The following is a 23,481-nucleotide window of genomic DNA, read 5'->3' as shown; positions in this document are numbered from 1 at the left end:
GGACTGAACCCCCAGAGCCTCACATGTGCTAGGCAAGCGCTCTACCACTGAGCCACGACCCCAACCCGATTTGAACTTCTGACATATAAGTTTATAATGAAGTTACATCTTAAACTAAACAGTGAGTGGGCTGGGGTTGTAGGCTTGGTGGTAGAGTGCTTGCCTAGCAACATGTGAGGCATTGGGTTTTTGATCCTCAGCACCACATAAAAATAAATAAAATAAAGGTATTGTGTTCATCTACAACCAAAAAAAATTAATATATTTTAAAAAATTAAATAGTGAGAAGCAAAGTGGGAAGGGCACGGGATTGGGAATGTTCCATGTCTTTATCTGAGAGGTAGTTCTCAGGTGACAACTAATAAAAAGTCCAACAGGGCTAGGTGTGGTGGCCCCATGGTGGCACCCAGTGACTTATGAGGTTGAAGCAGTAGGATCATAAGTTCCAGGCCACTTTCAGTTACTTAGTGAGACCTTGTCTCATTAAAAAAAAAAAAAAAAAAAAAAAAAGGATGGAGCTTGGTGGTGACTTGGTGGTAGAGACTGTCCCTCTACGCCACTTCATTTCCAGTGCTAAAAAAAGTCAATGAACTTTACAAATATGTTTGTGTATTTTGCACATCGATTTAAAAAAAAAAGATAATGTGAGTTGGGGATGTAGCTCAGTGGTTGAGCATTTTCCTAGCATTCGCAAGGCCCTGGGTTCTATCCCAGCACCACCAATGAAAAGATAATTCAATCGTGAGTTCAAAGCCAGCCTCAGGGGCTGGGGTTGTGGCTCAGTGGTAGAGCACTGGCCTAGCACTCATGAGGCCCTGCGTTCGATCCTCAGAACCACATAAAAATAAAAAAATAAAGGTATTGTGTCCACCTGCAACTAAAAGAATAAAAGTAAATTAAAAAAAAAAATAAAGCCAGTCTCAGCAATTTAGCAAGGTACTTAGCAACTCAGCCAGATCCTGTCTCTAACTAAAATACTAAAAAGGGCTGGGGAGGTGGCTCAGGGGCTGGGGAGGTGGCTCAGTGGTTGAGCACCCTGGGTCAATCCCCAGTACCAAAAAAAGAGATATACAAATTTGTTTGCCAAAAGTGAAGCATTATGGGGGCTGAGGTTGTGGCTCAGTGGTAGAGAGTGCTTGCCCCACATGTGTGCATGTGTGAGGCACTGGGTTTGATTCTCAGCATCACATATAAATAAATGATAAAATAAAGGTTCATCAACAATTAGAAATTGAAGCATTATGGTTTGGATCTGAAATGTCTCCCGAAAGCTCATGTGTTAAAGGTTTGGTCCCCGATGCAGTAATGTTCAGAGGTAGGACCTGCAGGAGGACTATGACCTCGTCAATGGATTAATGCATTGATGGATTCATAGCTTAATGGGTTTTACTTTTGCAATAAAAGTAAGTTCTCTGTTTTCAGCCTCCATGAGTTGAGCACCTTTGCTTTACTACATGTTCCCTACTGTGATGTTCCATTTTACCACAGGCACACAAAAAATGGAGATAAGTGATCATGGACTGAAATCTCTGAACTGAGCCAAAATAAATCTTTGCTTTTTAAGTTGATTTTCTCAGGTATTTTGTCACATTTGCAGAAAGCTCACTAACACATAAAGTATGACATGTTGTTAAAAATAAATTTCATATTGTTGGTTTTCTAAAAAAAGTGCTGGGGGTGTAGCTTAGTGGTAGAGTACTTGCCTAGCATGCACTAAAAATATAATTGTATTATGGTTGTATTTTTAGATAGGAGTCTTTTCCATGTAGAGGTATATATTGATGTATACTTACAAGTGAAATGTAATATAATGCCTTGAATTTATTTACATAAAATTCCAGAAGGAGAGGGTGAATGTGTAGAGATGAACCTAGATCATCTGTACTTTGATGAGTGTTGAAGTTAGGGACAGGTGCATGGAGGTCCATTGTCCTATTCTCTCTACTTTTGCATATGTTTGAAATTTTACAAGATGAAACAACCTGTAGAGAGACTGTCTGCAGGTCTCTTGGTCATGGTCCAGCAAGATTTTCCTTTGGTATATTAGAAGGTTTAGGTGGACTTTCAAATCACTTTGTCTGTAAAGGCTTTTACAGGACTTCCTCTGGGGCAACAGACTGAGGATATAAAGGAAGTGCTGATTCCCCCAAAGACTTCCTTCAAGAGTCTTTCTGGCTGGGAGTGTGGTACGTGTCTGTAATTCCAGCAACTTGGGAGTCTGAGGCAGGAGGATCACTTCTTCGAGGCCAGTTTCAGCAATTCAGCAAGGCCCTAAGCAACTTAGTGAGATCCTATCGCAAAATGAAACAATAACAATAAAAAGGGCTGGGAACATGGCTCAGGGGTTAAACATTCTTTGGTTTAATCCCCACTGCCACAAACACACACACACACACACACACACACACACACACACACACACACAAAGTCTTTCTGCCTAGTTCCATAGCTCTCCTTGCCTTCTTGTTTCCATCTGTCTATTTTAATAGGTATCATGAGTGTGATAAAGAGCACAAGCAATGGAGCAATGGCTGGGGCTCAGCTTGGTGGCAGGGTGGGTGCTTAGCACGCATGAGGGAGGCTCTGGGTTCAATTTGAAGCACCAAAAATTAATTAATTTTTTAAAAGTACAAGCTGTAATAAAGGGGATTTAGTGAAAAGTTGCCCTCCTTGCCCAACACCCCATTTTCCAGCCTCCAGTTCTCCCTAGAGGCAACTCTCCTATCCAGTTTCATGTACACTTGAACAGAAAAATTAAACACATGTGAAGTGTGTACATGGGGGGCAGCTCAGTGCTGGCCTAGGGAAGCCCTGGGTTCCATCCCCAGCGCCACAAAAGCAAAACAACAAAAGACAAAGAGTGTATATGTCTGCCATCTCTTTCCTCCCATATTTTTTGCATAAATGATGACATCCATACCTACTGTTTGAACATCTATTTAGTTAAAAAGTATATGTTTATTATATTTCAATAGTATCTGAGACATTCCACTCTGTATATGCAATAAGCCTTAAAATTTCAGAGGTCCATTGTCCTCCAGTGTCCACTTGCCACAGGCACTGTGTTAGACCTCTGTTAGTGGAAACAGGGTCTTTCTAAACTTGGTATGTCACCTTTAGGGCAGTAGGTCCTTTCCTTTTGAAGTCTTAATTTAATTCTCAGAGGTAACCTTAAGGGGAGTGTGTTTTGCTTTTGGCTTTGCATGTGACAGGTGATGAAATAGGGTGAGTGAGGTTACAAAAGAGCTAATCAATGTGCCAAGCTGAACCTTAGATTCCAGGCCTTCTGAAGTCAAAGCCTGAATTCTTCCACCACACTGGGGCTCGGGCTGGAGGGGTTCTGCTGGGATACAACCTTTCATTTTCATCTGAGAGGAAAGCAAGGCATGAATACAAGTCCCTCGTAACCAGAAAGTCTCACCCCATCTTGGCAGCTTTGGGCATCAAGGGCAGGAACTCCAGGGCTGTCCTTTTGGCTGTTACCCAGAGCAGGGAAGGAGATGAAGCACCTCTTTTCTCCCCAGTATGTGGAGGGAACATTAGAAAGGCACTGTGAATGAAAGGGCAGACCGAGGGCAGTCAGTTTCCCTCTCTCGCTAGGGCCAAGTCCAGAACTGAAGGGCAGGGGACTTGTAAGGCAGGAGGCAGAGCGGTTGCAGCCTCAGGCCATCCCTCCTGTTGCCCTTTTCCAGCTGGCCTGTGAACATGTGACCCATGGTCATCATCGTATCACCTGAGTCATGCAGGGCAGCCTTGCCCCCAAGTAGCAAGATATGTGCCACTGCCTCAGGATAACTGAGACAGGTATTCTGTTTCTTGGGAGGCCCACCCTACCCCTTAGTTTCTTGTTTAGTTCTTAGGAATTATTTGTCCAGTGGATGATGAGGACGGAGGCTCAGTATACAATCTAATGTTTGGGCCCGAAGGTGGCTCCTGGGCCCCGGGAGCCTGGAGAAAACAGAAGCTGGATACATCCTTTCCTGGAGTCCCCAGGTATAATGTATGAAAAGGTTGCTCAGGGTCACAGTTGGGCAATCAGTTCAAAGTAATTAAATCAATGCCTGGTGGAGTGGGGAATAGTATGTGTACCTAGAGGTCGGGCAGTGGCCTGTGTTAGAAGAAGTGGGTAGGGCCTGCCCAGTGTAAATATTTTTATTAATAAAGAAATGGAAAAAGTAGAAACAAAAGCCACTTCTTTTGTCAAAAAATACAATTTTCTTGGGATGGAGGTAGACCTGGGGAAGGTGTTGGCCTCAACCTTACTCACAGAGCTCATTATTTCAACAAAAACTCTTTGGATCCTTTCTCTGGGGAACTTGAGACAAGCATATAAATAACCGGAAGACAGGGAGTGGTATGGACAGGTCGTGTCAGAGTCTGACAGATAAAGCATTTTGAGAAGTTTGCAAAAGAAAGTGTTCTGCAGTGTGGGGAACAGAAGACAGGAGCCTAGATGGGCAGGGATTGGAAAGGCACAATGCAAACTGCTGGGGTGGGCTTGAGGGACCCGCAGGGAGCTCTAAGCCACTACAGAGATGAAAGGAAGAGGCACCATAGCACCGTGGCTATGAGTGTAGATTCTGGAGTCATGAGCTCTGCCACTTAGTGCCTATGAGAACCTGAGACTCCTCACTTAACCTTTCTGTAACTCAGTTTCCTCATCTGTAAAATGGGAGCGATGAACAGAACCTCATTTGTTGCAAGGATTAAGTGAGTGCTTATTTAGAAAGGGCTTAGAACAGTGTTTGGCACATAGCAGTTACCATGAGTAGGAAATCCTTTTCCCCAGAAATAGATGCAAACTCTGAGATAACCATTCAAATAGTGTATATGGAAGGTGATCTCAGGAAACATGGGTAGGGAAGTGGGACAGTAGGTTAGGGAAGGAAGGCAGTCAACAAAGTGTGTATTATCAAGGGAATTTGCCATGGGGCAGGTGAGTGGAGGTCAATCTGCTGAGGAAGCCTGGAGAGGTGTAGGACATGCGTGTCAGGGTGAGCCTATGGTGGTGGGTGATGGAGCTGGGATATTTATTTACCTATTCCAGTCACTCATTTGTCCAGGGACCTTGATTCACTGGTGTTTCCAGTTTTATGTGGGGCAGGACACACACACACACAACCAGCAAAAACAAAACAAAACAAAACAAAACAACTCTTGAGCAAAGAGGGAGAGATGCTACTGTTGGAAGCCAGTGAAACACTCCAGTGATAAAGCCCATGCTAGGGCAATGGTGAATCTGCTACAACCACAAAGAAGCTTGTTAAACAATACTGACTTCCAGCTAAAAATCACACAGTATGACTGGGAACCAGGCCAGATCAGCCTACTTTCTGAAATCAGGGGTTGATGTGGGTTTAGGAACAAACCGTACATTAGCTGTAGAAAGTTGAAAGGTGGCAGATCATAAAACATTAGCAAAGTTTATGTCCAAGTGTCCAGATCGCAGAAGAAACAGACCATGGTCATTATGGTAGGCTTGACCCATGCTGTCTGCCACTTTTCCAGTGAAATTTTTAGCTGCAAGATATGGAGTGCTTCAGAAGAGTAGTGAGTCAGACTCAGAGGTCATCACACCACCATTTCTACTTTTACCTGTGAGTAGGGCATGGGGTGCAGAAATTGGGGTATTGATTTCTTCTCTTTTAAATTGGCCCCCTGGAAGCAGATATTAGAAACCTTGAATTCATACAAAGAAATTTGAACAAGATGGAAGAAGCTGTCATTATTTACCTCATTCCTTCCATCTGAATTGGAAAGCACAGGTTGCATTTGTCAGGGTTTGGTAAGAAATAGACCAGCCGCCATCCCCTTCACCCAGTGGGGACCTTCTAAAAAGCTAATTAGGAGCATAGACAGGAATAAAGATGGTGCCTCCAGCCCCAGAGTCCCTCAGGTCATGGTCCTGCCACATTGGACTTGGGTGGAGACCTGGGAACAGCTGACCAACTCTGTGACCCACGCTGTCTTATTCATCTTGACTTGCCACTACAGGGTGTGTCCCTCCCACTGTGCAGTGCTTCCCATCAATGTTGGCCTCCTCTTGCACATTGCACGTTCTTTCCCCCAATCCATCTTCTTCTGGCATACCATTAGGGTTCCAGCTGCACATGTGGTAGACAAAATAGAGACCACATTTCCCAGCCTTCTGTATAACTGAGTTTTTGCCAATGGAAGTGAGTGGAATGCTTGGGTAGAAATTTTTTGTGATTTACTTGCCTTCTATTTCCTCTCCCATTGGAACTGGAATGCAGACTTGAGGGAGATCCTGCTTCAACCATGTGGACAAGGACAATGCCCAATGGAAGAACCACAAGATAGAAGGGACCTAAAGTCCTTAGTGAGGGTGACATCCAACTGTCCTGCCATTCAGGGTCCCTCTCAACTATCACCCTTGTCTGCTTATGCTGAGGTTCTTTTATTGGAGAAAAGAAAGCCTCTCTGATATATCTTGGGGTCTCTTATTTATAGTTCCTGAGTGTTGCCTTTGGCTCCCATTTGATTACTGACGAGATGTGTTGTTAGAACAGACTTGCTGTATACCAAAGGTAGAATAGCATGGCTTAAATGGTCTGAGCATAAGCAGTACAAGACAGTCTTGACAGTCCTATAGGATTGGGAACAGGGCTTCTTTAATTTTGTTGCTTTGTCATCAGCAACATATGACTTCCATCTTGTGACTAGGGTGACTGCTGTAATTTCCACCATGTGTCCTCCTTCCAGCTAATGGAAAGGGAAGAAGAATATTGAGAAACATATGCCTCCTTCCTTGAGAACATACTTATGGGCTTAGTGAAAACTTGGGCATTTATTAACTAAGGAAGAAGAGAATGGAGTCCGCTACACCCTGCCAAGTTGATTTAACTCAATAAATATTGGGAGAAATTCATGAAAGAAAGACTCTTCCTTTTAGAGGCAGCTGTTAGACATGAGCTTGTGGCTTAACAAGACACCCTAAATTCAATAACTTAAGTATCAATCTAGGTTAGGATTTATTTTGCTTTGGTGACAAATAATCCCAAGTATTTGTTTGCCATAGTAGTTAGCAAACCATGACTGCAAATCTCTCCTATTCTGGTGTGCGTGCCCCTTGCAATGTGACTTTGCCACTACCTCCCACCAAGAGGTAAAGTCTATTCCTCCACCCTTAAATCTGAGCTGGCCTTGCAATGTATTTTGATGAAGTAGAATGTGGCAGAATGTTGTCTTATGACGTACTAGTAACACAGAAGATTAAAATAACACAGGTGTATTTCTGTTCATATTGTGTATCTACTGTAGGTCATATGAGGTTATGCTTTTGGTGTCACCTAGGGATCTAGGCTGATGGAACAGTCACTTTATCAAATGTTGCCATACAGAAGGAAAGAAGACTGTGTTAGCTCTTAGAGTGTCCACCTGGGGTGTGACACATATCACTGGTACTCACATTTCAGAGGCCAAAACAATGTTTGGGGAAATTCTATCCCTCCATTTGACCAAAAGGAAACAAAACCACAATATCTGTGAACCACCACCTAAGATAGTTTATTTCCCTCTTGTAGCAATCTGAGTAGGTGAGCAGGGCTCGTCTGACATCAACGCCATTTGGGGTGCAGGCTCCTCTGTTTGCTCTTCCATCCCAGGACATTGCCCTCAACTTCATGGTGGTGACAGCTGTCCACTAAGTTTATAGTCTAGCGCATGGGAATGGAAGGGACATGCTTCTCTTTTATTTTCGGGGCATAAGTTGGAAGTTACAGCATCAGTTCCACTCATATTATTGGCCAGAACCAAGTCACCTGACCTCTGGTTGCAAGAAAGGCTGGGGAATGGTCTTCAGTTGGGTGACTGTGTGTCCTCTATATAGAGGACAGAACAGATCCTGGGGTTAGGAGGAAGCACCAGCTGCTCTGCCATATCAGCAACTTTGGGACCCTTGACACCAGGGCTGTTATGGTCTTCTTGCACTCAGTCCTGTCCATGGTGAGTCCCACTTTGTGTGTTTCTAAGAAATTATTTGTAAATCAAGAGTTTCACAAACATGAATGATCTTTTTTAGAAAGATTTCATCTTCATTTTTATTGATCTTATTTATTTATATCCTGTATTTATTTGATATTCCAAAAGTATTAAGAGACTACTGTGGGGCGGGGAGCCTAGCACACTGGCTTAAGATTTCTTTGCTTCCTGCATTTTATACAAGTGTAGGTTATGAGTGAAAGGCACATCCCTAAACTCGAAATGCCGTTTTTTTTTTTTTTTTTTTTTTTTGGGTGCTAGGGATCGAACCCAGGGCCTTGTGCTTACAAGGCAAGCACTCTACTGACTGAGCTATCTCCCCATCCCCTTGAAGATGCTTTTAATGCTTCAAGTAACCAACCCCAAATTTATTTATTTTGAAAGTGGGGAAGTTTTCTACTGGACTTTCTGTAAAAATATTCTAAACATTTTTCCTGTTTCCACAAACAAGTGCTGATTCTATTTTTCTTCCTAGATTCTCTCTTGGGAAGGGTTGCAGGGGAGAAAAGGACTGTGAATCTTCCTATTAAGAAGTCTAAGAAAATGGGTCTCAATCCCTTGGAAGTTTATATTCCAGAAGATCACACTCTCCCAAGCTCCCAGGAAATAAAATGCACTTGGCAAAGGCAAAAAAAATAAAATAAAAAACTAAAGCATTGCTTAAATGACATATTTGCAAGATCTTTGATGGTTTGTGGGTTTGTGTGCTTTAGACTGTTCACGTGAGAGCAAGCGTGGAATGAGCACATGTGTGAGTGCACGTGTGTGTGTGTGTATGGCCCATGCACTAGAGATCATATGCAAGTCTGTGGTGGTGATCTACTGACTATGGATATATCAGAATTAGGGAGGCTGGGCAAAGATTTGCCCCTCAACTCAGTTCCCCAACCCTGCTCCGTGTCTTCTAACTAGAGGCCGTCCCCCTTGCCACTCCCTTAGCTTTCATTCTCTGTCAGTAAATGAAGCAGTTGCTGAGCCAGCCTCTGATTTTCGGGAAGTCAGATGACCTTTTTCCTCCTCTGGCTCGGCTCTCCTTGCCCTGGGATGGACACCATGAACCCACAAATGGTTCTCCTTTGCCTGCTGCTCCTGTGCCCAGGTAGGAGGCAGGGGAGGGGAATGGTGGGCTCTGCCAGAGAGGCCAGTGCCACCAAGCTGAGACCAATCCCACATATGAAAGGGATGGTCCTTTGCTTTCCTTTTTCTCATCTGTGCTTTTCTCTTTCCCCTCTTGTTGTCTGCGTGTCCCCACACCCACAGGCCTGGCAGCTGCCGCTCCTTCCTGTCCTCAGAATGTGAATATCTCTGGTGGCACTTTCACCCTCAGCCGTGGCTGGGCACCCGGGAGCCTTCTCACCTACTCCTGCCCCCAGGGCAGTTACCCAGTCCCTGCATCGCGACTGTGCAAGAGCAATGGACAGTGGCAGACGCCAAAATCCACAAGATCCATTCGGCTCACTAAGGCGGTCTGCAGACGTGAGGCTCCCCTTGGGCTTTGCCCACATGCCCTGCCAAGAGCCAGCCCAGAACTTCTATTTATGAGTGACTCAGGATAGACTGACCCTGATTAGGTGGCATGGAGGGATGGCCAAGTTGCTCTTTCAGAGGGCCCTCCAAAAATACTTGGAAAATGTCAATTGTCCACAGTAAGGAATTCAGGACAGGCTTTAATGGAGATTGTGGGGTACCAAAGTTAGGGATGATTTTTTACATACAATTGATTGCATGGTAGTGACCATTCTGAATGGCTGCTGAATGGCCCTAGGATCTCCTGGACACCTGAGAATCCCAGGAGAGGGGCTGGGGTGACCATGACCCACAGGGGGCTGAGAGAAGTAACTATTAATCAATTAGGTTGAACTCTGTAAAATTGTCAGTATTCAACCAGTTGTCTTTTTTTTTTTTTAACTATTTTTTAGCTGTCAATGGCCTTTAATTTAATTTATTTATTTACATGTGGTGCTGGGAATCGAACTCAGGGCCTCACACATGCCAGGCAAGTGCTCTACCACTGAGCCACAACTCCAGCCCCAACCAGTTGTCTTAAAAAATAATCTCATCTCTGTCAACCTACTTTCTCAAAAAAATTTTTTGTGTTTGCGCGAGTGTGTGATACTGGGAATTGAATCCAGGAGCACTCCAACACTGAACTACATCCCTAGCCCCTTTTACATTGTATCTTGAGACAGGGTCTTGCTAAGTTGCGGAGGTTGGCCTCCTGCCTCAGTGTCCCCAGTTGTTGGGATTGGGTGTGCACCATTGTGTTTGGCTCTTCCAGTGTGTTGACAACCAATTGATCATTCTCCTGTGTCCCAGAAGAATATCGCTCACTCGATGCCTAGCCCAGGTGTCAGTCATTCGCTCCTGTCTCTCCCACTTTCTCCCCAGCTGTTCGCTGTCCAGCCCCTGTTTCCTTTGAGAATGGTGTGTACACTCCACGGCTGGGGTCCCACCCTGTGGGTGGCAACCTGACTTTCGAGTGTGAGGACGGCTTCACACTGAGGGGCTCACCTGTGCGTCACTGTCGCCCTAATGGCATGTGGGATGGAGAGACAGCCGTGTGTGACAATGGGGGTGAGTGGTCTTACCAGGGGGCTGCGTGGGGGCCAGGTGTGCCCAGGGAGCCTCTGTTGGGGACAGGGGCCTGGTGTTCTAGGACAGAATAATATTCCTGGAATTGGGTAAATTGAGATCCACAGGTCCCCTGTCACTGGCCTACAGGGAGCCTGGTTCTGGCAGTTGGTATTAAGCTTCAGCTCCAATACAGCGGCTTCACATATCCTGTCCATCTTTTCTAAATGCCTCAAGGCAACACTTGGTATTTGGACCCCATGAAACATTGCAGGAAAACCGCGCTGGGAGAGAGTTGAGTACTGTGTTTAAGTGTTTTGCCTTCAGAGTCAGATTAGGATTCCAAGTCCAGATCTTGGGCAGTTTATATAACCTCTTCATGCCTCAGTTTTCACATCTGTAAAATGGGAATAGTAAGAGTCCGACCTCATGGGATTTCCACATGTGTTGAATGTGTTGATATTAGTAAGCACCGAGGACAGCTTCTGGAACTTGATAAACACCACATACAATTTTGTCATGGTTCTTACTGCTCCTGTGAATGGTGAGTGGCTCCACTTGGCAAAAGTAGGACTTCTAGGATACCCTGGAACTACATTTACCTGTGGCTTTACATAACACAGAAGACAATGCCTACCAGGTGGTAGGACTATACCCACACCCAGTGGCCCAGCTAACGACTCCCAACTTCTGCCCTGGAGTTTTCCCTAAATAGCCTTTTTTTTTTTTTTTTTTTTGGTATGGTACTAGGGAGTGACTCCAGGGACACTTAACCACTGACCACCCCTTTTTTGTATTTTATTTAGAGACAGGGTCTCACTGAGTTGCTTAGCACCTTGCTGTTGCTGACCCTAGCTTTGAACTCACGATCCTCCTGCCTCAACCTCCTGAGCCACTGGGATTACAGGTGTGCGCCACCATGCCTGGCCCCAAATAGCCATTTATTCAAACATACATGTAATTCATTTAAAATTTTCCCTAGGTGCTGGGGAATCACACATGCTGGGCCAGCACTCTACTACTGAGCCACACCCAACCCTGTTTTTTGTTGTTGATTTTTTTTTTTTGAAAAAAAAAAAAAAAGTCTTTATTGTCTAGAAATACATATAAAAAAATCCCCATGAAAGGTGTTATTCTCCCATCTCCCCATCTCCTTCCTCTTCTTCAACACCTCTGATATAAAGGACATTATCAAACCTTATTGAAACTTCACCCAGACGTCCAGACAATGCTCCATCTATGTATTCTTCTGTATTTGCAAGCTGCGTGTTCATATAGCCATCTACAGATAGCAGAGAGCCTTGACTCCATTCCCCACTTAAGTTTCACCATCACTGGCTTTCCTGTTAATCCATGGAGGAAAGGTTTGGGATTGCGGAATAAACTCATCGGGAATACCTGCGAACGCTGCTGGCTACTCTCCGCCCACTCAGCTGTAGCCCATCCCTCGTGACTGGAGCAGTTCCCGAGGGCCGGAAACGCTGAGCCTCAGGGGAAATGCCCAACCCTGTTTTATTATATTTTGAGACAGTCTTGCTAAGTTGCCCAGGCTGCCCTCCAACTTGCCAGCCTCCTGCCTCAGCCTCCCAAGTAGCTGGAGTTGCAGTTGTATGCCACTGTGTCCAAGCTCTTTTATTTTTGTGGTACTGGGAATGGAACGCAGGGCCTTAAGCAAGTTAGGCAAGTTCTCTACCAGTGAGCTACACTCTCAACCCCAAAGTATACAAATCTTAAGTATTGGATTTGATGAATTTCTACATTTCTATCCACCTACATAATCACCACCCAGATAAAGAACATGTTCCACACTTTGGGAGGCTTCCTCCTATCCCACTTCTGACTCCTCTTAACCTCTCCTAACCCCTTTTCTGTCTTCTATCTGCATGGAGTAGTTTAACTTGCTCTGATACTTCATAAAAATGGAATCATGCAGGATGTGCTCTTTCACATTTGATTTTCTTTATCCAACACTAGGATATGAGATTTATCCATGTCATATCAGTGGTTTTTATTTTTCATAGCTGCATAGTAGTCCATTATATGACTGTTTTTATACAGTCATTCTTCAGTTGAACATTGGGTTATTTCCAGTTTGGGGCTATTATGAGTAGGCTCTATGAATATCATTATGCTTGGCTTTTTAAAAAACATTTTTAGTTGTGGATGGATTATTTTTATTTATTTATTTACTTTTCTTTATTTTTTTATGGTGCTGCAGATTGAACCCAGTACCTCACATGTGCTAGGAAAGTGCTCTACTACTGAGCTATAACCCTAGCCTACGCTTAGCTTTTGTACCTTGTTTCTCTTGAGTAAATGATCCACAGGAGGAATTGTCAGGAGAGATGACAGGTTGGCATATTAAAGTTTAGTTTTAGCACAAGCGGACAGTGTCACTGATGGACATTCCAGCAATGTAACAGTTCTGGCTGCCTCACATTCCCTCCAACCCCGGGAATCACCTGTGGTTTCAGTGTTAGACATGCTGGTGGGTGTGTAGTGACATCTCATTGTGTCTTATGAAACACAACGGTCCTCATGCTACATCTTCTCTGGGGCTCTGGGTAGACACAGGTGAGGCCTGGATTGCCACTAGGATGCTTCAGCTGCTGACTGAGTCTTCTAAATTCTAAACCCTTCACCCTACTTAAGGTTCTCCATTCTCACCTTGGTCTCACAGTTCTGGTTTCTCCCAAGGGACCCTTGCAGCTGTGAGGGTCTAGGGAGGATGAAGAGCCGGTGGGAGGGGCTTGGTGGCTTGCTCACCTCTGTCTTTTTTGTTTCACTTGCAGCTGTCCACTGCCCAACCCAGGCCATTTCAGTAGTTGCAGTGCGCACAGGCTCCCGCTTTCGCCTGGGGGACAAGGTCAGCTATCGCTGCTCCTCAAATCTGGTGCTGACAGGGTCTTCAGAGGAGGGAGTGCCAGGGAAATGGGGTCTGGAGCGGGACGGAGCCCATCTGCCGCCGTGAGTAGCCACGCTGCCCTCCTAAGAACTCCTGACACCCTGGCCCTGGCCTTGGCTGACCCCCCCAGGTGTTTCTCCCACAGAACCCTACTCTTACGACTTTCCTGAGGACGTGGCCCCTGCCTTTCCACCTCCTTCTCCCAGTGTGCTGGGGAGCCACCAATCCCACCCAGAGAGAAGGGTAAGTGTCTGAGAGGCGGGTAGCAGGAGCTGGACATGGGTGGATCAGGGGAGGGAGTGTGAGCTCTCTGGACACCCAGGAAGCCTCCCGCGGCTCAGTGACTGAAGGGGAGACCAAAGGCTGGACTCCCTCACCAAGAGCGCAGGAAGGAAGTAGGCATCTGAATCTTTCCTTGCACATTTCTCCAGAAAACCTGGGCCGTAAAATCCATCCAGCGCTCTGGTCACCTGAACCTCTACCTGCTCCTGGATGCCTCTCAGAGTGTGTTGGAAGATGACTTTGAGGTCTTCAAGAACAGTGCTTCCAATCATGGTGGACAGGGTCAGGAATTAGGAGTCTGCATGCTGAGAAGTCCTTCCTGGCTCTCTCGGTTTCCTTCCTGTGCTCAGAGGCCTTGCTCACAGCCCACCTCCTTCTAGAAGTCCTCCAAGATTGTATTCATGCCATGCAGGAATCATAAATTCAATTCATAAAATCATATTTTCCATTCCACAAAACCCCTTTGGGGCATCTACTATGTGTCAGGCACCATGTTGGTTACTGGGGGATAACAAAGATGAACAAGGCTGTGAGGTTCTCTTCCCCAGAAATTCACTATCTAGAGCAGTGGATCTACAGAGGGGTAATAATCCATGGGGTGCGGCAGAAAAATACTGGTATCTCTATGAATAATCTTTTTTTTTGGTTTGGTACTGGGGAGTGAATCCAGGGGCACTTAACCACTGAGCCACAACCCCAGCCCAAAAAACTTAATTTTAATTAAATTAATAATATTTAATAATTTTCTTTTAAAAATTCAATGTTTTATATAGTTTTAAAAATGAATATATTTGAATAGTGAAACACTTTATAATTTATAAATGTAGCTGGGCCGATGGCCTGTAATCCCACTACTAGAAAAATTGAGGCAGGAGGATTGAGAGTTCAAGATCAACGTGGGCAACTTAGTAAAGCTCTCTCAAAACCAAACCAAACCAAACAAGGGATGTAGCTCGCTGGTAGAATGCCTCTGGTTCAATCCCCAGTACCACACACACACACACACACACACCACACACACACACAATTATAAATGTATATACCTATATTGGGGTATGTGTCCAAAATGCTTTTGCTGACAGGAAGCATCAGTGGAAGAGTTCAGAAGCCACTGGTTTCAGTTCCTTAGTTCCTTGCCAGCCCTTTCTTGTGTAATTATGCATTCACAGTAATTCATGTTAATAGGTGGTTTTTCACTCTCGGCCTACATTTTTTTATTTAAGTTTTTTTAGTTCTCGATGGACCTTTATTTGTTTATTTATTTTTATGTGATGCTGAGGATTGAACACAGTGCCTCATATGCGCAAGGCAAGTGGTCCACCACTGAGCCACAACCCCAAGCCCCAGTTACATTTTTAATTTTATTAGAATTGTTTGTATGTTACTGTTGGGGATTTGAACCCAGGGTTAGCACACCTACCTGTACACTCCAGCCATGTTTTACAGAAGGTTTCTTATGTCTTCTGTAGAGTCTCTCTTTGGACTAAAGTACCTAATATAAGTGGTGAATCAACAAATGCACCAGTTAGAGAAATGACCTTAGAGTTGCATTGGGCAGGCTCAAATCCTTTATTTTTAATTAAAAAATATTTTTTGGTACTGAGGATTGAACCCAGAGGATACATCCCCAGTCCTTTTTATTTTTTATTTTGAAACAGGGACTCACTAAGTTGCTGAGGGGTTTTACTAAATTGCTGAGACTGGCCTCGAACTTGGAATCCTCCTGCCTCAGCCTCCTCAGTCACTGGGATTACAGGTGGGCACTACTGTGCCTGGCCAGACTCAAACCTCATGCCACCTCTCACTAGTGGTGCGAATCTAGGGTGAGGGAATAAGCCTCAGTTTCTTAATCTATGAAATAGGGAGCATCATGCCCCTCACTGATTTGATGTGAAGATGAAATGAGGAGTCTGTCAAAGAGAATAGATACTCAGCAAATGTTCTCCTGGCTTCTTCTTGAGCTGCACTTTCTTGCACCTATCAGTCACAATGCAGGTTCTCTGCCTCTGCAAAGGGCCTCTTGCTTGTTCTCTTACTGTGTCCCCTTGGTTTCTGGGCCTCTCATTCCACCTCTCACCTGCCCTCCTCAGCTCTTCAGCTTCGAGATCAATGTTAGCGTTGCCATCATCACATTGCCTCGCGGCCCCAAGTCATCATGTCTGTCCTGAATGATAAATCCAGGGATGTGACTGAAGTGATTGACAGTCTGGAAAAGGCCAACTATAAAGGTACGACTGTCATCAAATGAGGGCCATGGGAGAGGAGAGGATGGATTCAGTACCTACAGGTAGATTCTGGATAAATTAGAGTGAGGTCTCCTGGGGCACTCGAGTCCTAAGGCTCTAGAGTATCTTCCAAGTCCCGGGTGAGGGTGGGGGAGTCCTAGTTTCTCCCCTGACTCATGGCTTACTCTGATGTGCTGCCAGTCTAAATGCATGATTCAGGTTTTCAACTCCTTCCAGAGGCCCTTGCTGTGTGGGGTCGATTTTCATGGTTCAACACCATGTAGTCTCCTATCATTATCATTATCCACCCACATGCTGTGTTAAAAAATGGCTAAACAGGGCTGGGGATATAGCTCAGTTGGTAGAGTGCTTGTCTCCCATGCACAAGGCCCTGGGTTCAATCCCCAGCACCACAAAACAAACAAAAAAAAATTGGCTAAACAACTCAAGTTCTTTGGAAACCCCATCTTTGAATCTTCGAACCTTAGAGTGGTCTTGATGCAATGAGGCATTTCTAGGTAGAAAGGACATTGAACAGGTAACAATGTCAAATCATTGGATGGTGAAGGTCTGAGATTATCAAACATGTTCATAACTTGCATTGCTAGTGATTGTGGAAGAGTGAATCTCACTCCCAGTTGTAGGCGGAAAAGTTTCTAAGAAAGTCTTTCCTTTCATCATATTCCAGATCATAAGAATGGAACTGGGACCAATACCTATGAAGCCCTACATTCTGTCTTCGTCATGATGAATAACCAAATGCAAACGCCTTGGCATGGAAACAATGGCCTGGAAGGAAATCCGACATGCCATCATCCTTCTGACAGATGGTGGGTACTGCTGTCTCTGTGAGTGGGTCTGGAATAGTGAAAGGCATCAGTGTGGGGTCGGAAGACCTTCAATCTGTTTTCCCCCCCTCTGCCACTTCAGGCGTCAGTTTCTTTCCGTTCCTGTTTTTTTTTCTTTACTTTTCCATAGCAAAAGTATTTCAAGGAAACAAATTGGACCACAACGCAGTTGAAACCAATGTAAATAAATTCTTAAGAGAAAGTCTTGTTATTCGTGTAGTTGAGATGATTTTCAGATAATACATATCAATGCATGAATATACAGAGAAGACGTCTTTTTAAAAATATATTTTTTTTAATTGTCACATATCATCATACATATTTGTGGGATATAGTATGGCATTTCAATACATGTGTACAGCGTGTAATGATGTACAGCATCAGGGGATGCTGGCATATTTTACCACCTAGGACATTTATCATTTCTTTGTGGTAAGAACATTTAAAATTCTCTCTCTAGTTATTTTGAAATATTCAATTGTCACCCATCATAGTTATCCTATTGTGCTATAGAACATTAGAAAAATATGGAATGTTTCGTGAATTCCATCCTTATGCAGGGGTCATGATAATCTTCATTTTGTTATCATTCTGATTGTTTTTTTCGTTTTGATGCTGGGGATTGAACCCGGGGTGCTTACTACTGAGCCACATCCCCAGCCCCTTCTTATTTTTTATTTGAGGACAGGGTCTTGCTAAATTGCTTAGGGCCTGCTCAATTGCTGAGGCTAGCCTCGAACTTGTGATTCTCCTGCCTCAGCCTCATGAGCTGCAGGGATTACAGGTGTGTGCCACCATTGCCCTGCTTAATTCTTATTTTATAAATGTGCTGCTGAAACAATCATGGGTCTCAGTTTCTTATTTATAAGATAGAAATAGTGTTATTGATGATGATTGAAATGACAACGAGGATAATGATAGCTGCTCTCCTTTCCTTACATAATTTTTTTGGAGAGAAACTTGAGTATTGTGTATAAAAGCATTCTGTGATTAGAACATGTCAGTTCATGTTACCACCTAAAGGTAACCTGGTGCTAGGTGGTAGAGCTGTGTCTCCTGATCAGGAACATGAGAGCTATCTGGTATATGAATCTGGCCTCTGCCCATTTGTACATCTTGATTTTTGTCCAAATTACATAGCCCCTTCAGGACTTGGTTTTCTCATCTGTGAACTAAGGATATCCACACTTCCGGGGGTTTCATGAGAAATTAATGAGAAAGAATAGATGAAGCTCCTGGCCCAGTGCCTAGAATGTAGACAATTTCAGGAAACAAAATATTTGAAATGGCTTTATTAAGGTTCCCAGGCTGAATGCTTCCTCATGCTTCTGGGCTCCAGAGGATTCTGACTCACACAGGTGGACAGTTCTTTCCTTTCTCTGTTCTAGGGAAGTCCAACATGGGTGGTTCTCCCAAACCAGCTGTTGACAATATCAGAGAGGTCCTGAATATCAAACAGAATAGGAACGACTATCTAGGTAAGCCTGTCCCCACCCACCCAATCTGTGCTGCCGTGTGGGGATCCTCAGCCAGGTTCCAATGGCCTTAGCTCTGGCCCAGAGCCACAGTTTTCTCTCTGTTGTTTTTGTTTGAGGGTGGTTGAGTATCACTTGGAAGAGTGGAGTTGATCTGCCCACCTTGATTTCATCTTTGGTGGGCTGGGATTGTGGGCAGTTTCTTCATCTGTAAAAAGGAGCAGTACTAGGACCCTGCCTCATAGGCCAAGAAGAGAAAATGCTCAGGCAAATGTGGCCTAGTACAGAGAACTACCATCATCATCACCACCATCTCATGTTTCAGGAAATTTTCCAGGGAGAAGGAACTGGGGATTCCCTCAAGGGGACTCTCCCTGCTGTTCCTCTTTTAGCAATATAGACAGCTAACCAAAGTTCAGCAATGTAGTTTATGAAGGAAAAATTTCTCAGGTTCGGAGTAAACACAAATTGTACTGACCTTGACCTGAAAAGAATTTTGGAGAGAGACACTCAGAGAGAGCAGCTATTTTTTGTTATTATTGTTGTTTTTTGTTGCTTTTTTTTTTTTTTCATACTAGGGGACTGAACACCCAGGGTTGCTTACCATTGAGCCACATCCCCAGCCTCTTTTCATATTTTATTTAGAGACAGGGTCTCACTAAGTTGCTTAGGGCCTCAATAAGTTGCTGAAGCTGGTTTTGAACTTGTGATCCTCCTGCCTCAGCCTTCCAAGCAGGTGTACAGGTATGTGCCACCACCTCTGGCTTAAAACGGCCCGTTTTAAAACTCAAAATCCATTCTTCTTCCTCTTAGCATCTGAACCAGAGTCAAATGCTCAAAAACTTTGATAACTGTGTACAGTGGCACACCACTTATAATCCCAGTTACTTGGGAGGTTGAGGCAGGAGGCTAGAAAGCTTGAGTCCAGCTTGGGCAATTTAGTAAGATCCTGTCTCAATATACAAAACTAAAAAAAAGGGCTGGAAGTGTAGCGCGGTGGTAGAACACTTGCCTAGCAATAGCAAGGACCCTGGGTTCCATCCTCAGCACTGCAAAAGCAAGCAAGCAAGCTAACAGAAGCAGGAAACTGAAGGAATATTGCTGAAGAAAATAGACAGGGCATGATCATTGTGTGGCTCCACTGTGCTTCTGTCCTGGCCATTGCTGGATTGCTTCCTGGCTGAAGACTTCTCTCAACTCTGCCTGAGTTTCTCGATCCTTTATACAAAAAGGGTACAAGAGTGGAAGAAGATGGACTGAGTGCCACCACAGGGTGGTTCTTCCTGGAATCCATACTCTTAGACCAGAACTGGCAGTTGTGTGGGTTCAGGGCCTCCAGTGTGAAGAGATGGCTTTAGGCTCTTCTCCCACAGCCTACTTTTTCCAGTAGAAGAACCAGATCTGAAGCTTTTTCTCCGTGCTATGTTTATGAGTTCCTTTTATTCATTCAGTCATTTCAAAGTCCTTACTGAGAACTCTCCTGAACTGGGCACCATCCTGGGTGCTGCTGGACAGATGAAAATGCCTGCTTGTACAGGACTGCCATTTCAGAGAGGTCAACGTATTAGTTTCTTAGGCTGCTATAACAAATTGCCCCAAACCTGGGTGGCTTGAAACAAGTTTATTCTTCCACAGTTCTGGAGGTCAGAAGTCTGCAATCAAGGTTTGGGAAGGGCCATGTTCCCTTTAGAGTCTATAGGGAAGAATCCTTACTCGCTCTTCTGGTAGCCCCAGGCATTTCTTGGCTCATAGCAGCATAACCCCAATCTCTACTTCTGTCCTTACCTTGCCTTCTTTCATGTGTAATCTCTGTATCATTACATGTTGTCCTGCTATCTGTGCATTTGTTTCCAAAGTCCCTTTTCATTTTACCTTATTAAAAATTTTTTTTGTATTGCTCAGGATTGAACCCAGGGCCTCATACATGCTAAGCAGGTGCTCTATCACTTAGCTATACTGCCAGCCCCTGCCTCTTATAACCCAATGATACCAGTCAGTGGATTATGACCCACTGTAATCTAGTATGACCTCATCTTAACTTGATTAATTCTGCAAATACTCTCTGGACAACCCCTATTGGGTCCACTCTTGTGGCTGTGGTGAGTTCTGTGACTTTTTCTCTTACTTGAATAAATTCTACTCTTTACATTGAAGAAAAAAAAAAGAAAGAAAGAAAAGAAGAAAAAGAAAAGGCTGGGATGTGACTTAATACTAAGAAAAAGAAAAAAATAGTAAGACCCTGTTTCCAGTTAAGGCCACATCCATGGGTCCTGGGGGTTAAGCCTTGGATCTATCCTTTTGGAGAGCACGATTCTACCCACTTTAGGCAATACTCAGGATAAATAAGGAAACCACATAGCATGCATACGACATGCTGTGAATGAGGCAGAGAGGGAATGGGAGGGTTTGGGGCACTGACATTTAGAACATTGAAGGTACATTTGTGTTAAGACTTAAAAAGGTGAGAAAGTGAGCCATAAGGACATGTGGGGAGAATGACCCAGGTGGGGTGCAGCTGGTGCAGAGGGCTGGAGTAAGAGTGTCTGCAGATTTTGAAGAACTTCAAGAAGGCTGTGCTGAGAGCGAGGGGCAGGGAGTGCTAGGAAACAAAGACAGGTAGCAGGGTGAGGGAGGCTTGGGTCCAGCTCATGCAGATCTTCATGGGCATAGTGAGTTCAGATTCCAGCATTCCTTCTCACGGGGTAGCCCCTTAGCCACAGGATTGGTGACTTCCTTCCTTCCCATCAGACATCTATGCCATCGGGGTGGGGCAAGCTGGATGTGGACTGGAGAGAACTGAATGAGCTGGGGTCCAAAAGGATGGTGAGAGGCATGCCTTCATTCTGCAGGATTACACAGGCTTTGCACCAGGTTTTTGAACACATGCTGGGTGAGTGAATTCCCCAGTATTGGGGAGAATGGTGGGAAGACAGTGGGGGGCCCAGGTTGGGAACCTGGGTATAGTACCCTCCCTTGCTCCTCATTAACCTGACCCTCACACCCACAGATGTCTCCAAGTTCACAGACACCAGCTGTGGGGTGGGGAACATGTCAGCTATGCCTCTGAACCAGGAGAGGACACCCTGGCATGTCACTATTAAGGTACCAGGAAAGAAGGTGGGCTTGGATCCCAGAGGTGAAAGCAGCCACAGGCCAGAAACATTGTAGTTTCTGAATGTCACTTATTCCTTTAGCCCAGAGCCAGGAGACCTGTCGGGGGGCCCTTGTCTCTGACCAGTGGGTTCTGACAGCAGCTCACTGTTTCCGTCATGCTGAAGACCGCTCACCTGTGGAGGGTCAATGTGGGTAAGGCAGGGGCTTCACCAGCCTCCTACTCCAAGGCCAGAGCTCTGGTTTACCCGTCCCCCACATCTGGCCCTGGTCCAACCTCATCTACCATATTATTCCCAGGGGATCCCAACTCCCAGTGGGGCAAAGACTTCCTTATTGAGAAGGCCGTGATCTCCCCGGGGTTTGATGTCTACGCAAAGAAGGACCAGGGGATCCTAGAGTTCTATGGTGATGACATAGCCTTGCTGAAGCTGGCCCAGAAAGTGAAAATGTCCACTCATGCCAGGTGCCTGATTCCTGGACGGAGGATGCCTGCAGGGGCGAGTGCTCTGGGGAGCCTCAGGATACGGAGGATGGACTTGTGTGACACTCACCTTCTCTCCAGCCTATCTGCATTCCCTTGCACAGTGGAGGCCAAACATGGCTCTGCGGAGACCCCCAGGGTAGCACGTGTCAGGACCATGGTGAGTGCTGAGGCTTAGAGTTTGTGAAGAGCTGGGGCTAGACCCAGGGTTTCTGACAGGGATGGGGGCCGAGGTCCCTATGCCAGAAGTCTGGATGGTGGGTAAAGAGAACTACATCAACACCCTCTTATCTATGATGGCAGAGAAGAACTTCTGAACCAACAGAGCATCCCTGCTCATTTTGTGGCCCTGAATGGGAGCAAACTGAATATTAACCTCAAGGACAGGGTCAGAGGTGAGGGTCTTAGGTGAGGGTGTCGGGGTCCCGCTCAAGCCAGCTCTCAGAATGGTGTCTCTTGCCCTCCTCCCCTCTGGCTGCTTTTTTCATCTCACTTAAGTCACCCCTCCTCCCAGGCTTAGCTAGTCTGCTAAGTGTCCCTGGGCCACTCATTCCATTCTTCCTTCCTGCTCCACCTCTACTGCAGAGGTCAAACTGTATCCAGGTCGTCTCCCAAGAAAAAAAAATGTTCCCCAACTTGAGGATGTCAGAGAGGTGGTGACAGATCAGTTTCCTATGCAGTGGGACCCAGGAGGATGACAATCCCTGTAAAGTGAGTGCCTCCATGTCTGGATTTCCCAAGGGAGGGCCATTGTTGTGGCCAGCATGCACACCAGGACATGCGTACTGCCCTGGATGACACTGTCTCTTGCCCCTCTTGACTGGCAGGAGAATCTGGGGGAGCAGTTTTCCCTTGAGCGGAGAGTTAGTTTTTCCAGGTGAGTAGAGGGAAGCTCCAAGGCTGGCGACAAGATCTCAGCCTAGCCTGTGGTGTGTTGTGTGTGTGTGTGTGTGTGTGTGTGTGTGTGTGTGTGTGTGTGATATCTCTCTGAAGGAACCTGGGGGTCAGGGCTTAGAGCTGGGGCTATGGCAGTTTCATACCTCATTTTCCTTTCCTCCAGGTGGGTCTGGTGAGCTGGGGTCTTTACAACCCCTGTTTGTGGTGCCACCAACAAAAACTCCCGCAAAAAGCCTCCTCGTGGTGGCCTCACCACCCCGAGACTTCCAACATTAATCTCTTCCCGCCTGCAGCCCTGGCTGAGGCAGCATCTGGAGGGTGTCCTAAAGTTTTTGCCCCTCTAACCATGGCCACCAATCCCTTGGCTATCCTGCCAGGATCTGCCATCTCTCCTATCTCCTACTTCTGAACGCCCACCCTCAGACCCTGTGACCCATCCTCAGTCCTAGCTGTGTGAATTGAGGAACTGTGTGAATTCAGCAACAGCAAGCACAAGCAGGAAAGTCCCCCAGGGGCTGCTGGCCAGCGTGTCTGCCCACTACACCCTCCCCTCCTGCACTTGCTCAGATCCCTCCCTCTGGTGAACTTGACTTGTGTTCCTTTTACTTTCACATGAAATTTCCCTGTTATGAAATTAATAAAAATTGATGATTTCCACATCTGTCTGACCTCTGCCTGGGGG

At 45.4% G+C, this 23,481-nt stretch overlaps 1 protein-coding gene and 1 pseudogene across 2 annotated transcripts; one reads left to right on the top strand and one right to left on the bottom strand.

Moving 5' to 3' along the window:
* The first annotated feature begins 9,004 nt into the window (after nt 1-9,004).
* C2 (complement C2) lies at nt 9,005-23,456 on the top strand. The gene is given in 36 exon segments (XM_079148587.1): nt 9,005-9,100; nt 9,262-9,477; nt 10,390-10,575; nt 13,365-13,486; nt 13,488-13,539; nt 13,623-13,690; nt 13,692-13,720; nt 13,877-13,927; nt 13,929-14,025; nt 14,027-14,041; nt 15,850-15,889; nt 15,892-15,987; nt 16,673-16,749; nt 16,751-16,814; nt 18,221-18,310; nt 21,056-21,075; nt 21,077-21,118; nt 21,124-21,159; nt 21,161-21,197; nt 21,315-21,424; nt 21,516-21,593; nt 21,595-21,613; nt 21,719-21,884; nt 21,984-22,014; nt 22,016-22,033; nt 22,035-22,066; nt 22,206-22,284; nt 22,286-22,297; nt 22,488-22,538; nt 22,544-22,570; nt 22,572-22,657; nt 22,935-23,001; nt 23,003-23,044; nt 23,046-23,066; nt 23,068-23,082; nt 23,084-23,456. Coding segments are annotated over 36 exon segments (2,307 nt in total). The 5' UTR covers nt 9,005-9,045; the 3' UTR covers nt 23,144-23,456.
* LOC306666458 (small nuclear ribonucleoprotein F-like) lies at nt 11,366-12,733 on the bottom strand (annotated as a pseudogene). The gene has a single exon. The product of its transcript is annotated as a small nuclear ribonucleoprotein F-like (transcript).
* Nucleotides 23,457-23,481: the final 25 nt, after the last annotated feature.

The sequence above is a fragment of the Sciurus vulgaris genome, assembly GCF_902686455.1.
Source record: "Sciurus vulgaris genome assembly, chromosome: 7".
NCBI lineage: Eukaryota > Metazoa > Chordata > Mammalia > Rodentia > Sciuridae > Sciurus > Sciurus vulgaris.
The sequence above is the reverse complement of the archived record's forward strand: the minus strand, read 5'-3'. Positions and strand labels throughout refer to the sequence as shown.